This window comes from Python bivittatus, unplaced genomic scaffold (assembly GCF_059951505.1).
Source record: "Python bivittatus isolate LINGU-HERP-01145 unplaced genomic scaffold, Pbiv_v1 ctg000840_np1212, whole genome shotgun sequence".
NCBI classification, from domain to species: Eukaryota; Metazoa; Chordata; class Lepidosauria; order Squamata; family Pythonidae; genus Python; species Python bivittatus.
In genome coordinates this window covers 18,159,025-18,178,882 of record NW_028277113.1, presented here as the reverse complement: position 1 = coordinate 18,178,882, position 19,858 = coordinate 18,159,025, and the positions used below count along the sequence as shown (strand labels likewise).

The 19,858-nt window shown below is 36.6% G+C and overlaps 1 protein-coding gene across 1 annotated transcript; it reads right to left on the bottom strand.

Annotated features, from left to right (window-relative positions):
* Nucleotides 1-1,843: 1,843 nt before the first annotated feature.
* MCUR1 (mitochondrial calcium uniporter regulator 1) lies at nt 1,844-16,322 on the bottom strand. Its single transcript, XM_007431748.4, has 9 exons — nt 15,818-16,322; nt 13,568-13,666; nt 12,185-12,288; nt 10,828-10,929; nt 10,088-10,129; nt 8,481-8,552; nt 6,880-6,933; nt 5,865-5,979; nt 1,844-4,682 (listed from the first exon to the last, which is right to left on the bottom strand). Exons 1-9 carry the CDS (start codon nt 16,161-16,163, stop codon nt 4,627-4,629), a joined length of 990 nt encoding a protein of 329 aa, XP_007431810.1. The 5' UTR covers nt 16,164-16,322; the 3' UTR covers nt 1,844-4,626.
* Nucleotides 16,323-19,858: the final 3,536 nt, after the last annotated feature.

The following is a 19,858-nucleotide window of genomic DNA, read 5'->3' as shown; positions in this document are numbered from 1 at the left end:
GAAGTTCATGGTGTAAATTGGTCTCAGCTTTTTCCATTCAAAAGAAAGTACAATATAACCCAACAGAAAATTTAAGAAGTTAACTGGAAAGAGATATTTTAATGTTTTGGAAGTGTGTGATTTAAACTTCATGTGGCCCATAAGGCAAATGCAGTAGATACTGACTTTATGTAGCCTGAGACTATTAACCTGTGTATATTCAATTTGGGTTTATTAGAATCTTAGTAGGAGCTGTGATTGAATTTTGTAGTACTTCTTGCTATTTCCTGCAAGGATTTAGGTGTTGTGTTTCAAATTAAGGTATGACCCTGAGCAATGGTAGATAGCAGGCCCCAGACTTGGCATTTCCTGAAAGAAGTGTAAAGGTCAGCCCATTGACATGATAAAATACAGCAGTTTGAAGAATATTTATACTATTGTGTTGATGGTATGCAAATGTAAGTAAGAAATTTTCTATAGTGATGCAGAGGCACTAATGTTTCCAGGTTGAAGGCCATTTGCCTATTTTATTTGAAGATGCCCCTTCATCTACTGGGCAATTAATTATTTATAACATCTTTTGTGACACACCTGTATACTCCCCTCACCTATATAATTCTTTGTTCTTGGAATACTTGGGGTTCTTGGTACTTTTTGGCTGGGAACCTGGTGATCACTCTTTGCATGCCAGGAAAGCAATGTTGTCATACATCTCCAATCACTTTGTCCCTTTAAAAATGATCTATTTTTATCAAAACAGCCTGCCATAGTCAGCAGAATAGGAAGACTAAGTACTGGGGGGAAAGGGTTCCCTTTGTCAGTGGGCCCAGGGATTATTCCTAGTGACCTTGGTCTCTCCTATCCAGAACCCACTACCCAGAACCCACTTGAAGATCTCCTAGGAGAGGGGAATTGAAATCTGCAAGTGTGAGTTCTGTTAGAAAGTAGGACTCTGCAGAAGTAAGTCTGGTAATGGTTGGGATCCAGGATTAAGATAACTTAGAGTAGATGATTCAGAAATACCCACTGACTGATTCTGCTAGAGTAATGGGTGAGGTGCCACACATTTGAGTCTTCAGCTGGAATTTAAGTGGTAACTGAACTAATTAGGGACATTTTGCCATGGCCATAACACCATAACTGACTGTAGGAATATAGCAAGTAGAGAAGTGGCTTATATCCTTTTATAGAATGGTATGCTTAGGAAACTCCTTCCCTGATTTGGTGTCCTTGAGTTAAGATTTCCAAGTAAGTATGGCTACTGCTGGATAATTCTGGGAGTTAAAATCCCAATATATTTGAAGACTACAAGGTTAGGGAATGCTAACTTAATACACTGTACATGGCATGTTGTTAATTGCTTAGAAACTTTCAACTATTCCCAAAACAATAATTAGGCAGTTGTCAACAGCCTCTGTTAATTTACTATTGTGTCTTATCAACAAACAATGTGAACATTTTATAGTAGCCAAACCAATTAATGGAGATCCTTTACAGAAGTTAATGGATGACAATCAGAAATAAGGCTTTTCTATGATTAAGTCTCAGCCAGGATCTTCTGATGTCATCTGGTCCTTCTCTTTCAACTGGCTTTTCTGTTATCTTAGTTTGGTTTGATTTTGTATTAGTGCTGTTCTTTTATTTGTCAGGTTTTAATTTCACTACTTTAAATATAAAAGTGTGAAATACAGTTTTGCAATGTTTTACCCAGCATTAGACACCAACATACACATTTTTAAAACAAAATGTTGCAAATGAACTTATGAATATTGTGGTGTTAACAGCAGTTAACTGGCAAGAGAGTAATCAAATAAACATTCCACCATATTTATTTCATTCTTATCTACTGAAGTTGCTTATGAGAAATTTCTATGTTAGGATAAGAGTCACTGGAACAACTAATGAAGACCCCCAACCTCACCCTCTATCCATCTAACAGTAAGTTAAATCATTTTAGGATAAATATGTCTTTTCCAACCTGATGCTCTCTAGAAATGTCAGACAGCTTTCAGAATTTTTAAGATAAATAGCTTTGTCCTGAATTTAATAATCTGTACATTGGACTGGACAGTGAAGTATACATTTATAAATAGAATGTACTTCTGCATAAGAAAAAATCTTAAACTAAAAATTAAATGTATTTTCCAATTTCATTTATATTGATCCTAGAATGAAAAAAATAATATAAAGAAATAATACCACATTTAAAATATATTGCTACATATACGTCAGACTGACACTATATTTTGTGCCTAAAGAAAAGATGAAGTAACAGCAGCAGCATAATTCTCTTAACAGTAGAGCCAAACAGTACATAATTTGAGGAAAAATTGTTATCATGAATCATTTATTATTTAAAGCACTTATTCCACATAGAAGTATCCTGACACTTTATATCATGGTAATTTTGTGCCATGATAGAAAACCAGATAATAACTTTAATTCCCATTTATTTCCTTGGGTCTTTACTAATTAAGATTACATTTAGCTTCAATCTAAAATATTCAAGTAGGAAATTTCAAAAAGACAACCCTAGAAAGGGTATATAAATATTTCACATCTATCCATCTATCTATTGACACATATAGAAAGAAAAACCACTAATAACGTACAGTTTAGTAAAACAACAAAATTAGAAGCAAATTCCATTGGAATATCCATGGGATTTTAGAAATAGAATGATCCTGATGTATTATAGTTAAAAACATAATAACAAAACATAATTCCCTGGATTAAAAAGCAATCATAATAATATACACACACACAACAGGGGCTCCCCAAATACACTAATCCCAGGCCTGGGAACAACCTGGGCCTGGGAACTACAACCACTTCAGAGTCTTTTATTATTTTATTTTACTGTAACCTAAGATATCTATTTGTAAACGAATTTCTTTATAAAACATTATTTGCCACTAATTTGTGGCAGATAAACAGATATATATATATATTTCATCAGTTTACATATAAGGAAATTTTGAAACTGCTATTGCAAAAAAGTACATGTAGCATAATAAAAAAAGATAAAATGTATGTGATAAAGTATGTTGAGTATTATTTCATCTTCTGTATTATTCAGCAAATCCTATTCATCGGTATGTTCCTTCTGAGTATTTTATGTTCATTAATATGTAAAAACAGTGCAACCACTCAAGCCAACTTTATTTTAGGAAGAAATTATTCAAGTGTAATCTTTCTTAACAGAGTTAATTAAATGGATCATAATCAATGGCTATTTTGCTTATCACTGACAATTAAAAGTACAAAAAGGAAGGGGAAATAGTTAAATTAGGAGTACAAACAACTGAAAATATTTTGCTGCTACAGTAGATTATTTTGGCACCTGAGCAGAAAATCCCTTAAGCACTTCTTTTTCTCTTTGGTAATAATAAAGTTACTATCAATTTGCTGCTTCATCATGAGAGAGAGATCAGCTCCCTTAGATTGCCAAATTTAACAATAAATCAATTGCTTATGTAAAACAAGCATTCTCCTCCACACTTTCATAAAAGAAATAAATAAAGAAATTGATATGTGTGCATATCAATGTATCTGCTTGGTTTAAATTTGTGGGCAGTCTGTACGCATAACTTTCCAGTCTGAGAATTACAGAATGTCTATTCTTCAGATTTCATGGGAGTTTATTTCTAGGTAGGTATCTGTGGTATTTGCTATCTTCTAGCTGCAACTGCCGATGCTACTTCCGACTTAGGAAAGTTTTCTCTTTAAAAAACTTCTTATAGTGCTCAACTGTAGATAAATTTTGTCACTGATTTACATTTACTGTTAATCTGGAAAAACTGAAAAATCTCAAATTTAGGCTGCAACCTTCTAATCACTGGCTAAGAATAAACCCAATTAATCTTTTTCTGAATTAGGTTTAGGATTGTGTTGGTAGCCTTTTATTATTTTATTAAGAAAAAGTGCCTTGTTTCTCTAGCTGTTTCCTTAATATAAAAATAGTAAAACTTTGAAAATTAAACTTTTTGCAAAGTTTTTGTTTCCATTATTTTTATATTAAGGAAACAGCTAAGATTTTGTCTACTGTTCTTTTGACATTTCCTTATCAACACAATCTTTTCACAATAGCTGCTTATAAAACGTTTTTTAGTTGGACAGAGATTTATTAACAACAGATGACAGTGGAAACATCCATTAAATACAGCAACAACAAATCTTTAGAATCCTGTTTATCAATACAAAGGAAGTTATGACATAATTCAAGAATTTCTAGCTCTGAAGGAACATGATAAATAAAGGTAATAGGATTATTTTATCCCCTCTCACTTAGCACTAATGTTTGGTCTTATAACAGCACTAATGTTCTAACTTAAAACTTGCATTTGATATATGTAATAAGTATTCTAAAAATTGCCTTTCTAGGATTACAGTATCTTGGAGATAAACAAACATTCAGTGGACACATTTTGTGCAAAAGATGGATGCCTGTAACACAGGCAAGGTTTTTTCCCCCAATATTTTGATATCCATATTAGTTTTCAGGCATATAATTCTTTGATTACATTTTTCAGTGCAACAAATAAATAAAATAGTAGTGGCTTTGAAAAATTACATTATTTCAGATGGAAATAACATATCTCTTTTCCTAAGGCAAGCTAATACAAGTTCCTTTGAAATAATGTTTTGTTATATCCATAAACGGTAAAATCCAAGTGCCACTGTAAGGCATGTAAATACTGAACCTACAGGAAAAAAGGGAGAGAAAAAAAGTATACATAAGGATTTCTTAAGATAAAAAGAAGTATACATGTTGTCAGATTTTAGTCCTTTCAAAAATACAGTCCTAGCAACATTAAAACGTTTCAACATATTACTAGAATCCTGCTTGCAACTGTGTATTATTACACAACATGGGAACTAATGTTTTCCTAGATTGTAGGATCATAGCCTATACAGGTAGTCTTTGACTTATGACCACAATAGGGACTGGAAAATTCATTGTTAAGCGGTGCAATCGTTAGGTGAGGCATCATGTGACCACACCCGATTTTATGACCTTTTTTGTTGCAGTCATTAAGCAAATCACTGTGTTTGTTGAGACATCACATGACTGCAACTTGAGACCTTCCCTGCCGGCTTCCCCATTAACTTTGCTTGTCAGAAGCCAGCTGGGAAGATTGCAAATGGTGACCACATGACTGCAGGATGCTGCAACCATCATAAATGCACAATAAATGTTGCCAAGCACTCAAATCATGATCATGTGACTGCGGAGACACTGCAATGGTCGTAAGTGTGAGGACCAGTCATAAGTCATTTTCAGTGCTGTAGTAATTTCAAACAGTTGCTAAATGAATGGTGGTAAGTCAAGGACTACTTGTAATCTGCACTTCCAGGGAATGAAGAAAATTAAAAAAGGGGACTAATAATCAAATAAAGGGAAGAAATGCAAAGTAATAAGCATGGCTAGAATAAAAATATTATTACTGTTTAAATTAGTCTTTCAAGTTACTTATCAGAATATTACAGTTTACGCTATTGAGATTTTATACACTAAGGTACATATATTAAAATAACCTTAAATTTATGCTAATAATGTAATCTGTTTTTATAGAGAATGATCTGTTTTAGCAATGAAATATCAAAAGTGAAAGCTATACTATCTAACTAATGGGGGAAAAAAGTTATTATTTGCAGCATCAAACATGTAACAATGTAGACAAGGGATTATGCCACAAAAATATACTAATACAGATAATATTGAGAGGTTGTATGTTCTAAACCACAGAACTATTATAAAACTAGTCAGCTTTTGGTACCAACTAGAAGCTACCATTTTTGACATAAATATTAAACATAAGCATAAACTAAGCAGGCAAATAAGGAAGTTGACTAAACATATACATGGACAAAGAATAACTTACCAGCTAAATATTTAATGTTGTCAAGTTTGTGTGATTCAAGCATTGTTTTCAGACCTGCAACTTCAGTATCTATTTTCCTATAACTCTGTGTTAAAGCTCGATCTTGCTGTGCGTGCTTAAAGGAGAAAAAAACACTTTTAAACAATTCTGTTAACATCAGTACAGTTTAAACATTTTATTAAAGTATTAGGCCTACATTTCCAAAGAGCAACACTGCAATTTTACCAATTAGAGAAAGTGCCAAATGCAAAAGCAGAATTGAAATACACTTTTTGTAGTTTTGCCTCCTTCTACATGCCCCAAGAACTTGGCTTGAGAGAAAAAAACTACTGAATTACAAATAATAATATTCTCCAAGCTACGTATGGTTCTCAAAAAAGAGTTAGAATTGTAAACATTTTAAAACTAAACCACCATCATTTAGCAAATGACATTTTACATGATTTTTCCATGTATATCTCAAAATTTGAAAAAATAATCGCACGGCTTCTAGATGTCACTGTTGGTGTAGATACGTAATGTACATTCATTTCAAATGGATTTAAACCTTCACCAACCTCAGCTAAGCCTCAAGAACCTATCAAGTCTTCATATTGTCTTTGGATATACATACCAATTGGAGAAGTTATACTTTGGAATATATAACGGGACTTACTCAGAAAAAAAGGATAAATTAGCAGGAAAATATCTAAGGATTTTTCTTACTTCTAGATGATATCCATATTCTAAAATGGATACCAGTTTAAAGCTGATCTCTGCACATATATTATCATCCATCATTGTGTAGTTTATGATTTTTAATTTTCTAAAGCTTTAACCAAAAGATTTTCATTTTTATATTGCACTTTTAATTCAAGAAAGAATAAGAACCAGCTGTAATTTTTCATAGTCAAGGATCTATTTCTATACTATTCTGGAGGTTTAGATGACAATTCCATTAATAGTGGTGTGTAAGTAAGTTTGAAAAACAGAAATGAAAAGGACTTTTTCTGTGACTAATATTTGTAATTCTTACCAATTCCACTATTTCTGTTCTCATTTTCAATAGTTTTCTCTCATTAAGTGAATACTGAAAAAAAAAAGAGTGATTAATTATCTTCTGCCTCTAAAAAAAAAAGCCACCTTCCCATTTGTCATTAATGTTGGGTTTATTTACATCTTCAAATATCACTGCAGTTATAGCTTCTGGCTTTTCTACATTCTATCCTACATTCTTTACCAGCATTATGTGAATGAAATGCCACCTAAATACCATCAGATAAGGTTCAAAATGAAGTACTTTTAAATCTACATTGGTCTAAGAAAACTATAAATATCTTCCAGAGTTTATTTTTAGCTATGGTTCTTGAATTCATTAAGCACTCAGAAGAATCTAAACTGTGGAGCCAGTGAGCCTAAAATGATTTATTCCATGTTTTGTAAAACATGGATTATCTACTCATTAACCATATTTTAATCCATTAGTTGTCAGGTGTCATCCTCACAATACTATTTTTTGAATTAGTAACAGTAATTAAGAGAAGCAGTTTCACAGACAACAAAGTAGTACATGATACAGTATGACAGTATTTCTGAATAATCTTTACAGGTAGTCCTTGACTTATGACCATTCATTCAGTGACTGTTCAAAGTTATGAACACACTGAAAAAACATGCTTACCATCGATGCCTGAAGTTATGGCCATTGCAGTCACTGCGGTCACATGATCAAAATTTGGGCACTTGGCAGTCCACCTGCACTTACAACCGCAAGAATGCTTCAACTTCCCCCACCCACCTATCTCCCCACATTGATGCCCTTTGGCCTCCTGCTGCCCTGCATTCTGCTGCCCCAGCTGACCTTCGCCGCTTTCTTGCTCCAAAAAGCCCCTTTGCAAAAAGCTCCTGGGTGGGCTGGGCTGGGCTTTTGCTTTGTGCTGTGGGAAAAAACCCCTAAAAGCCCAGCCCAACCCCACGTAGGAGCTTTTTGCAAAGGGCATTTTGGCACACTGTTGCTCAGGTGCTGCTTTTGGCTCCCCTCGCCCCAGCTCAGCTCAAAGAAAGAGCCCAGCCCAGCCCCACCCAGGAGCTTTTTGCAAAGGGGCATTTTGGTGCTCCACACTCCAGGAGTTTTTACAAAAAAAAGGGGGCTTTATGGAGCAAGAAGATGGTGACGGTCAGCTAGGCATGGTGGAGTGCAGGGTGGCAGGGGTCTCAGATGCAGGGTGGCAAGAGTGAGAACAACTACAACTTGGGTGGCTGCAGCTTCCCGGGGCGTGGCAAGCAGCCCCAGAGCTGCACAGATCTGGGGCTGTTTGCTGCCCCGCAAAGTGGGTGCAGGGAATCAGAAAGGCAGAGTGAGAGGGGGAGATAGGCAGTGGGGGGAGTTGGAGGCAGTCCCTTACCTTACTGAGGCTCACGGCTGGGAAAGACCAAGCCCAGAATGGCTTGGATTGGGGTGGGTACTCACTTAACAACCTGCGATTCTTGGTTAATGACAGCAACTAGGACTGCTGGGATTGCAGTAGCTAAGTGATAAGGTGATGACATCTCACTTTACAACCGCATCGCTTAGCAACAGAAATGCCAGTCTCAATTGTCAAGGACTACCTGTATATAAAAGGAAAACATACATACCAATTCTTTTACTCTGCTTTTTTCTAGATTGAAATCTAGCTTGCTATCTGTTCGCACTTTGGAAGTTTCATCCTAGAAAAAAATTGCACAGAACTAAATTGAATGCCTGTATTTAGGTTCTTTAATCAAGAAAAGCAATACTATATCTAGCGAAGTTTTCCACAGCTAGCAGCACTGAATTATTCCAGAAGTATGTCATTTCTTTTTCAACTCTACCAAACTTCTCTTCCAACTGAATTGTTCCTGTTTTTTTAGAGACCCAAAGCAGAAGGATCAAGCTAAAAGCATAAATGCATTTTACTCAAATGAATACTGCCCTACATATTGCTTGGTATCCAGACAGTCAAGAAACCTCCTTAATGTAATTGATAAAAGGTGCCTTAAGTTAGCTAACAGAATTCTGAGGTCTGCAATACACCTTCTGTTGCTATGATACAACATCTATTGAACTCTATCACAGAAACACCCATCAATGATTTACTCTTTCAGTAGCAATATATGATTCAGCTTAGCAGGACAGTACTAATGCCAGCAACAGTTCTGGCAAGAAGTTATGTAGTGTTATACTTTTTTAAACTAAAACTACAGCCTTTTTAGAAGAGCGATGTTATATTTAGGCAAGTGTACAAAATATGACGAGCAGCCTGAAAGGAACAAATCTGTTGGAAATTTTAAAAAAAGAGGAAAGTAGCCAAGTTAACATAAATTAGTTGAATAATTTCTGAGCTAACCCACTGTGAGGCAGATTTCTAATTTAGAATGCAGAGAAAGGCAATATTAGGCATACTCAAACTCAGTATTTTGAGAACAAATATATAAGCAGTCCCCTATCAACTACTTAGATGAAAATAACTTTTTATCTTTTCCGCTGAAGATATTTTAGTTACAGTCATTTTACTAGAATACCTAGCAATTCTTGTCACTGAGATCCTGATGGCATTGTTTCTTATGGATTATTATTTTATAAAAAGCAAATTAAGTGGTTCTACATCATGCAGACACCTAATTTTGATAAACAGAAGTCCCAGTCCTCTTCTTAAATTTGGGGCTTGGTAGATTTTCCCAGCAATTTCTTGGTGCTGCCAGGGCACAGGGCAAGGGACACAAGAGAGAACAAACCTTTACATCAGTATTTCCAAGGTTCTGTGTACAGATTGTTAGTAATAAGTAATGCGTACTTGGGGTATATATGCTATGTGTATTTCCTACTTTAAGTCGGTTTATAGTTTCATCATCTTTTTGATTTGTAAGAACAAAGTGATAAACCCTTCTCCACATGGTCCACATTTCTGGACTAATGCAGAATTTTTGTATTCAACAGTGTTTAAACCACCTATATCTACAGAAGCTTATGCATATTTCTTCTTGATGGGTTAAGCAGGCATGCTGGATTTTGACAATGCAGTTGATGTGTTGATTCTCATCAAATGCTTGCAATTTTAGAGTATAATCCTATACGTATTCATTCAGAAGGCAGGCCAATAGAACCCAATGGCATTTGCTCCCATGTAAGTGGATACGGGGCCAAAATCATAAAGTAACTTCTTACAGAAAGCAGATATTCATTTTATATTCTGAAGTTATATTTTGAGAATAATGTATCTTACCATTACTTGCTTTTTTAGTTGCTGAAGTTCAAGTTTTATTTTCTTTGCAGAAAAAAAGACAATAAACTTACTTAAAATACAGGCCAAAAAAGTAGTGACGCATATAGCAAATACAGATTTTATGTTACAATCAGCTCAGTTTGATAGCAAGGAGGTAGTAAAGAAGTGGGGAACTTGACATTCTCATTTAATTGCATTAAATTACATAACATATATAAACTACATTACATTTAATTACATTTAATTGAATTATATTAAGTTCTATATATACCTGTATATGGAGATTTTCAGTAAGTTTCTATATGCCTGTACAGTACTGAGCTGAATACAGCAGACACAATAATTGTATTAAAGCATTCACAAAATACAAACATGGAGGTAAGAAAGGGAAGTGCAAAATCAAGATTTCCAGTCTCATAGAAACTGTATTAATTGTTCTGTATTTCTACTAGATATGACACCAAAACCACAGAGAAATGAAAGAGGCATGAGTGTAGCACATTTTTTATCCACTGCTCTCAATGTGTTTAAAATTCAAATTCGAAAACCTTTTCAACAGCCTGGTGTCAGTGATTCTGTTTACTACAAAGTTTCTACCTTAAAGCTGAAAACAGAAGCCTTTCCGTAACTTGTAGATGGTGGGTGATACTAAACTGACTTAACATATTTTTGGGCCACCACTAAAATTTCTTCCACGTATGCTGAAAAAAATAGCCATTACATTTTTTAAGTCATTTTACCTCATTTTCTGCTCGGAGTGCTGAAAATTCACTCTTTTCCAAAATAATCATATCTTTTTTCACAACACCAATATGAGACATTATCTGCTGGACAGCAATTTCCTTTGGAGGAAAAGAAAAGAGTTTCTTCAGGCCATCAGTACAACCAGTGCTGAGAGATATTATCCTCAATGTTCATTCTAGCAATGTTTATGAAATATTATTTTATTATTTAGAACTGACTGGGGGGTTAATTTAGGTGAAAGTATGAAGGTATGTAGAAATTAGGCTTAATGAAAACAGTCTTTACCCATTCTGCTCAGCTTCTATAGTGCAGAAAAGGAATGCGAGGTGAGATCATAGATCAGTAGGGTAGATTAGAGATTTTATGATGCACAATCATTTAGGCTATGAATAGTCCATCTAGATTCCTACAGTATGCATGTTCTGAATGTCAAGCCCTATGGAAGTTAGAGCCCCCAAAATCTAGGCACCTCTAAATTGCGTATCTTAATCTAGGATATAATACAACATTCAAGCATTTTACTATATATTAGAAACAACAAATACTATCCATTATACCCCCTTCAGCTTTTTCTCAACATGGAACTTTTGAAGGTGCAAATAGTGAGACAGAATAATCTTATACCTACAAGATGCTCTTTTTTAGGTAGAAATGGGGGCATTCTCCCCCATCCCATCTGAAAAAGGAAAATTGAAGGAACTAGTTCAAGTACATTGCAAGGAGAGAAGGAAGAAAGAGAAACAGTGTGTAGTAGCTAAAAGCAATAATACTGGCCTATAGAATATATTAAGTTGAAATATGCCATTGCTTATAAATCAGGGAAATTGAGTATGAAAACTTTGTCTATTACAGTTGTATGAGATTCAAAGGCAAAAAGATGTTTTGGAACCTGCTGGGGTGCTCACATAGGACCTCTCTGCTACTCCTTAAAACAGCTCTGTCTTTTCCTGGGATTGGCAGGTGCCTTCTGCAGTTGCAGTGAGATCCCCAAAAATGCATATTTGACTTAAAGAGTTGTAAGACAGATGCCATGTGCATGTCCTCACACCCTCCTTGGACTCATAAAGAGGTACACAATTTGAAGGTAAATATAGGTATCTACCCAATATGAGGCCATATTAGCAAATAATGAATGCTTCTGCATGGCTTATCGGTAGACAGTGACATCCTATCGTTTAGCACAATGAAAAGACACATTTTTATATGATTATTTTGCAACACATTTCATCTTAGTAGCACTACCAAAATCAGTGATTATAACTAAATTTCAATAAATTTAGATGGGTTTAACCTGAGTGACTAGATCTGAGTCCATCCTGGTAAATATAATTATATATTAAATACATTTTCAACCTGTTGCATTTTTGTGACCATGTCTTTGTGTATCATATCCATATTGCTTTTCATGATGTTCATTAAAGCAGACACAATGATCTCAGATTGCTGAGTACTAAATCCTAGAACAATACAAAACATTATTATTTGCTACATATACATTAATTGAACAAGCATTTCATAATCATAAAAACAAGGGCTTTGAATAACTTAGTGATCAGAAAAAAATCCATTCCTTCCCATATAATTATCATTAGAGCACACATAAATAATGAGACATAATGTTCTAATTTCTTTGAGGGCCAATGAGGATTTAACTTGCTTCACAAATCTACATACCCTGCAGTGCACTCTTAGTTATTTTATACAGAAGTTGGTTGTGATTAAATGAAAACTGTCTTTTGCATCAAACACAAAGCAAACTATTACAATCTGGAAGTTTTGGTGAACTGCTTCAAACTGCTTGTTACTTGGCAGAAACAAAACCTAGAATATTTCATCTATTCCAGATTTTGGCCAAAATAAAATCCAAAGACCCGTTGGAGTGATTTTATGAGGCATGTACGGCAAAACTGGTGGGTGTTGCACCCTCTCCTCCCTCCTTTTCTGCATGGCTTGTGTGCCTGCTCATTATTGCAATGGTCTTAGCAATTCCCAGTGAGACCTTTTTCACCAGCCAGCCCACCTGATCTTCCCAGCACCTTCCTTTCTTTGCATCCCCTCAGCTGATACCAACGTAGTGGCTTGTGCGCTTGTCCTTAAGGCAATGCCCTTAACTGCTCCCAGCATGAGGTATCCCTCTGGCACCCAATCTTCCCAACATCTTACCTTCCCTCTCTGCCCTGCCTTCCCTTAGCCATTGCCAAAATTCTGGCCTTTGCACCTGTTCTTACTGCAATGTTTTCAAATGTCCCAGATAGCATGTTGCAGGTTGGATATGGAGCACCCAAAACCAATTGTTCTGTATACAGAATGTATAAATAATGTTTGAAAAAAAGCCTACACAGAAGTCTTATGCTATTACAAGAGGCAACTACTGAAAAGACAGCATCTAAAAAAAACCTGAACAGTGAAATACTTGTCTGTATGATTTATGCATAAGAACATTTTACAGCATTGCTTTCAAAGTATAGAAAGAGACAGAAAATGAAATCTAGTTCTAGTAAGGATGCAACTTTGTATAATCATTAAGACTACTCCCCCCAAAAAGGTCATGCTTACTATTACAGTGACATAAATACACTACAATTATGTACAAATGCAAGCTAACCTACACAGAAAAATGCATACAAAAATGGTATTTATGTAAGAGGTTATTCCTGAAGATACATAGAATAACAAATGTGTTATTATTATTCAAATTGTAGAATAACATATTAATTCATATAACAAAATAATTACCATTTTCTTCCAAGAGGCACACAAAGGCATGGGTATCAAAATAAAGCATTCTACTTCCCAATGGTGAACAACTACCTTTGCTGTTTTCAAATTGCAGAGCTGATGTAAAAAAAAAAAAAAAAGCTTTAACATAAAACAAATGTACATAAGCATGTGTAATATTACCATTTTCCACTTTACAATAAAACGAATAGTGTATTTCAACTTTAAACAACTGAGATATATCTTCTGTAACTACAGTTTCCACCACAGTTAAAACAATTAATCATTTACGGCTATTTTTATCCAAAAATGGAGGGGAATTTTTATAATTCTCATTCCCTCTACCCTAAACAGTTAACTGCAAATGCTCAATGATGAAGAATAAGTGAAAAGCTGTTTGTGATTACATATATATGTCAATCACTTAAAAGCTTTTTAAAGCCAACTCTAGCACATTAAACTTTTTAAAAGGTTTAACTAATTTCACATGGATAAAAGCAAAGTACATGCCTATATTAAACACAAAGTGAGATGAAAGGACTTAACTTGGTTTAGACACTGTTTTCTACAGGCAAGTTCTTAAGTATGGGGGAAAGGTGATCTTTCAACAGAGCTCACTGTAGCTCTCTTCCTCCAAAGTGCAAGTCACTTATATTGATTATACAGTGTTGCTGTCCACCAAGATGATCTTGGTATTGACTCTGGCTAGGGAAGACCTGGTCTGGCTGTTGAATATACCTGCCATATGTCTTCCCCTTCCTTCCTTCTGCAGCTAAAGGATTCCATCTAAATTCTCATGGATTTCTAAGATGAACTACAGATTCTTATGGAATTTGAAATATTAACAGCTCTTTTTTATTATTTTTTCTTTTGTATTGTTTTATTATTGTTCATTTGATTTTTTGATTTTTTAGTTGTATTTTCTAATTAATGCATATTTTCATTAATCATTTTAACCTATTTTTAATTGTAATTTTCAATGGCAAACTGCTTTAAGGTTTCTTTTAATGGGAATCAGGATATAGATCTTTTAGTTAATCAAATTGTAGCATAAACTGTTGTGGGATACAGTCCATTTTATCAAATCCATAAGTAATTATCCTGAAAAACAGAAAGACTAATAATGTTATTCTAGCAGACTTCTAAATCTGGTCTGCTTGGCTCACCTAGGATCCAGGTAAATGTTCTGTGCAGGACAGCCTTTCCAAGCATCCAGAGCCACTAAGATACTTTTTTCCCCCTAACTTCTTTCTACCCTCAAAAGATATTGTAAGGAAAATCCCACTAGCAGAGGGAAGGTTCCTTCCTTTATAATTTTAAACTTTGTGAGCATGTGTGTATGAGAGAGAGAGGGGAAGACACATATTATGGAGTGTGGGGGGGAGGAACTAAACCTCTGCTTTGCTTTTTAAAATTATGTTTATTGCTTTTCATTTTTAAGTCTTTTTTGTTTGTTTTTAAAATCCTGTGGTGGCAATTATGGATGTCTGAAGAGCCTCCCAACAACTTGTATTTTTTTTTTAATCTTGTTCTACTAGCAATTGTTTTTGGACCTATGGTCTTTATCTTACTTGCTTCAGTTTACCCTTTTCTCTACAGTAGGTTTCCATACGCTAAACCAAACAAAAAATGTAGGGCTTCTAGAATTGTGTGGGCCAGACTATCATCACTAACTTTCCACTTTGTACTTATGATTTTGACATCACTCATCTCTTAAAATGACTCTAACCTGCTACCAATTCTGCAGAGTTGGATATTAATCAAGTGTGGGCTGTCTAGCAATTTAGTTAATACAGTGCTTCTTGGTTTTATCAAATCATATTGTTGGTTATTTGTACAGAATTATACAGTCTATAAAATTATATGATAAATAAAATATATGTTAAATTATAAAACATATTGCATTATATAAATAATAATAATATAATAAATTATCTGCTCCAGCAGCCACAAGGGGTACTATACCACTACTCTATATCTTTATCATTTGTGATCTAGATGATGTACTGATCTGTACCACCTATGACCAAGCCAAACTGGCGCTTTCCAGATATTTCACACTACAGTACAACTTCCACCAACTCTTATTGCTGATAGGAGCGGGTGGGAAGTGAAATCCAAAACACTGAAAGGGTATCGGGTTAGCCACTCCGGAACAGAATAGTACTGCAACTGTAGCTTGGCAAAACCGCTGCCTTCCCCAACCATTAGAGAAGCTCTTAATGGAAACAATGCACAGGTCCAACCCCTCTAACCTGCCCGTCTCACCTCGTCCTTCCACCGCTCGGCAGCGACTCAGGTTCAGACTGAGGAAGCGGGTCCCCGCCCCAGGCAAAGGGACGCTGTTGACACACGACAGTGAGGAGGCGCGCGCCTCCGAGCACGGGCGTCCGTCCGGGCTGACTCCCGCCGACCACACGCGCGCTCCAACAGCCCTCCTCGCGAGACCGTGCGCCCGCTTCCGATCTCCTAGGCAACGGCCAGGGAAGGGGGAACGCGCGATGGTGAAACGTGATGCACCTACGCGAAGGAGGGCGCCGGGTTCTCCCTGAACGAGGAAAAAGGTTTTTTGCCCGTTCACCACAATGGCGGCAGCAGCCGGACCTCTGACCATCCCTGCTTTGCTTTTCACGACCCGAAAGCGTTGTTGCTTTGTTTCTTCGCTCCACAGGACGGCTAGCTGCTCCTGGAGGGTGCCCAATCCAGCAGTTTGCTAAATTCCGGCATATACGCGTCCCGATTCAATGCATACGACGCATGCGCCTCTGCAAGAGGCGGGTGGTTTCGAATGACGTTAGGAAGATACACCCGCCCGCCGGCTACATGTCACTAGTTTTCTCCCCCCTTTTCCGGGGTGGGGGGAGAAGTGCACACATGGAAACAAACGGACATATGCAGATGTAGCCTATGGGGAGAGCTCAAACACACGCAGAGAGGCGCCCCATATGCACACACGCCTAATTAGACTTTGGGGAGAACTGCACACGAACATGCAAGTGAGAGAATCCTGCAAAGGAAAGACTGAGTTCCAAAGTGGGCTGGTTCTGAGTTGGAGCTGTGGAGAAAAACATGCCATCAAAACAAAATAACCCAGTGTTTCCTCTGAGTGAGGCAGTTGGGCGTAGTATAGAAAGCTGCTGAATGTTCCATTTTAAGCCCCCTTTCTCTCAGCAGCCTTTTCTATGCTTTCCAGAGCTCACAAACACACAGACACAACGTGAGAGATCAGAAAAACAGACACCAATGCAAGATGTGACCCAGAAGAAAATACAGATGCCTCCCATGGCTACTGCTGGTTAAGTATTCCAGAAGTTTTTCCAGTGTTTTTCCAACCTTGTTTTGTGACAGATTGTTCGTAAGAGAATTCACAATTCCTCCCTCCCTCCCTTTCCACATATAATATAGGCTTGCGCCATTTGTCCTCCCCTCCCCTCAGGAGAGTCCTGGTGAAGCCTCCTCCTCCTCCTTGGCTGACCCGTGGAACTTCCTGCGACTTTGCTGGGAGCAGGTAGAACAAAGGGAGCCATGGGCCTTGAGGAAAACTGCACCCCACTCCTCATTCTGGCATGTCCCCAAGGGCCCCCTCCCATGAGGGAGGAAGAGGGCCTACCCATTGACCCCCAGCACCCCCCAGCCAGCCCTACCTTGCTAGCACACATCCGAGTCACTCCCTTATCCTTCCCTCAACACCCACTGCTGTTAAGAGATTTAAAATTTCAGCCTCAGTTCCGAAACAGCCAATTGCCGCTCACCTGTTGGGCCTTGCTGCCAGCCGATTGGGCACAGGGGACATAGGGATGTGGGAAAGAGGTGGGAATACGCCCATGATGATCATCTGACCTGGGCCAACCATGGCGAGGTGGCAGCACAGCAGTGCTGAAGCAGTCACAAATTTCTCAAATTCCAATCCCATGGGAGTAATAGGTCCTAGATTTTGGATGCATTCTGTAAGTTAGCTCAATTGAGGTACCTTGGTTCAAAAATTGTTGCCCTACGACACACTGTTTCGCCCAGTTGAAGGTTACAGACATAAGAGTTCTAGTAGTATATAGATGGGCCCATAGCTGGATATACAAGGACTCCCTTAGGTGCTAAACACTATTTTCCTGGTAATTTGTTTAGTTCAGACTGTCATTAGAACCCTGCCATTCTTTGAGCTCTAGAGGGGTAAGGAATTGCCTCTTATTCCTGTTCACAAGGACTGCTAAGAAGACCTTTCTCCCATCTTAATCTGTGTGATGTTACTTGGGACTTTTTCCATTTCTAAGTTGACAGAAAAATATACTGTCATGGAATTTGCTGTCCCAATTGTTCTCTATTCTATCTTTCTTTGCTTCTGTTCTGGCCAGGAGACAAATGGTGCTGTCCTGCTTTGTGTGATAGGCAAAGTGATTGGTTTAATTCTCTAGCTTTGCTGCCCCCCCCCCTCTGAATGTCACCAGCCAATGGGAAAAGTTCCATCAATTGTGACAGGAATGCAAGAATGCAGCAGGGTTTGACATCTTAAATTTGACATATTTGAGGATATCAACCCTTTTTCTTGGGTGAAAAGGGTTTAGCGCTGAGAAGTGATGAGATTCACAAGGGAGCTGAGCTGTACAACACAGATACAGAGTCCCACAAATGTGCAAGCCACCCAGTTGTTGACATGTCCTAAGTTTGAATGTTGAGGAGGGTAGTTTGCTTGTTATTTCACTGCTGGACAATTTCAGTTTTGTGGAAAACTTGCTCTGTCTCCGGAATGACTCTGAAGAAGAAGTAAAGCAGGACAGCATAGCTCTAGCAGTTGCAGAACTCTGCTTTGCATAGTGGGTGACCAGCCTTTCACACATAGCAGAAAAGTAATAGTGCTTCTAAAGAGGGAAAACTTCCTCTGCTGTCTTTTTTGTATTTTTTTCTATACTGAAAACCCAAACAGAATAATGGCAATACATTGCACATCATGTCACTTATACTGAGATTTTGCTTCCATACTTACATCAGACTGGGCTGAGTTCTCAAATGAAAATGTATTTATTATATTTGCGCAATTATATCATTTGCACTTATTATGCCTTGCTTGCATAAGAATTTGATTACAGTATTGGAAAAAATCTAATTGCCCTCTTCCAAGCCTTAAAACAAACAATATCATTAAGGACAGAGATAGGGTTTATTATATCGTTGTCTTTATGAATATTACAACACTGGATGCTGAAAATAGGTAGACATTTGTTCTGCATTCCTCATTATATTAATTCCTAGGATTATCAGTGAAGCTGAGTGTCAGAAGTTCAGAAGATGTAGCAGGAAGTATTATTGTACTTTATTGGCATCTGATCTAGAATGACTGATGCTTTTATAGCTCATGATTTAAGGTAAAAATACCAGGAAGTCAGTTCATGAATTGTCATGAGTTAGTTCTTGGACCTTTTGTTTCACAGAAACCTAAATATAAGTTTAGTGCTCTATTAAATTTAATCCATTTTAATTATATTATTTACTAATTTTACTGTAAGGTTTTTTTTCATCATAGTTGAACAAAGGAATTAGTCCTATTTTCTTCAGGCAAGATAGATCTGTCATACTACAAAGATAAAAGGATATACCCAGCTGCAAATGCTGGAAAATCAGCTCATTGTCTCTTTAGTGTATTGAAATAATTAAAGCCTGTTTTATATGATCAAGCCATGGCAATAACTTTTGATATGTATGAGTTTCCAGACTATTTTGTTTTTAGACTGCATCATTTACTAGATGTAATAAGAGTTCTTTTGATATTTAGTCTTCAAAGAACATTTTCAAACTCTTTAACTGAGACGACTGCTAAAAAAGGTAGTTGCAGATAAAAACAACGCTCTTCTTGCCATCTGGATTCTTTAAGCAGCTCTTCAGTTTATCAAGAAAAAAACTATGCAATATGTTGTAACATTAGCCTAAAATTGTCAGCTTTGTCTTTGACATGTATGACAGGCAGGTCTTTTTCAAGGTTTCAAAAACAGCGTTTCTGGTCAAGAAATTGGGTAAATCATCCAATGAAATTTCATAATGAATCTGCAGTTGGTTTGTAGTATAAATCTCCTAATGCATAGACATTGGTGCAGTTTAGGAAATTGACTCAGTTTTAAATTAAATAAATAGGTTATTGCAAAGCAGTGGAAATTCAAAGTACATTTTGTTGGATTAGTAATATTTAAAAGTATGGGACAGTGCTTTGATTTAAGAATTAAAACAACAAAGAGCTCTGAAATGAAAGACAAGTTCAGTCAAATGTAGTCATCAGTTATTAGCTATAATAATAAAAATTTCTCTGATATATAACCATCAGGA

Coding starts and splice junctions, on each gene's coding strand:
- MCUR1 (XM_007431748.4), bottom strand. CDS start 16,163: ATGGTCAGAGGTCCGGCTGCTGCCGCCATTGTGGTGAACGGGCAAAAA. Junction 6,934..8,480: donor AAAGCAGAGTAAAAGAATTG/GTATGTATGTTT, acceptor TTTTTTTTTCAG/TATTCACTTAATGAGAGAAA. Junction 5,980..6,879: donor GAACAGAAATAGTGGAATTG/GTAAGAATTACA, acceptor TTCTCCTTTAAG/CACGCACAGCAAGATCGAGC.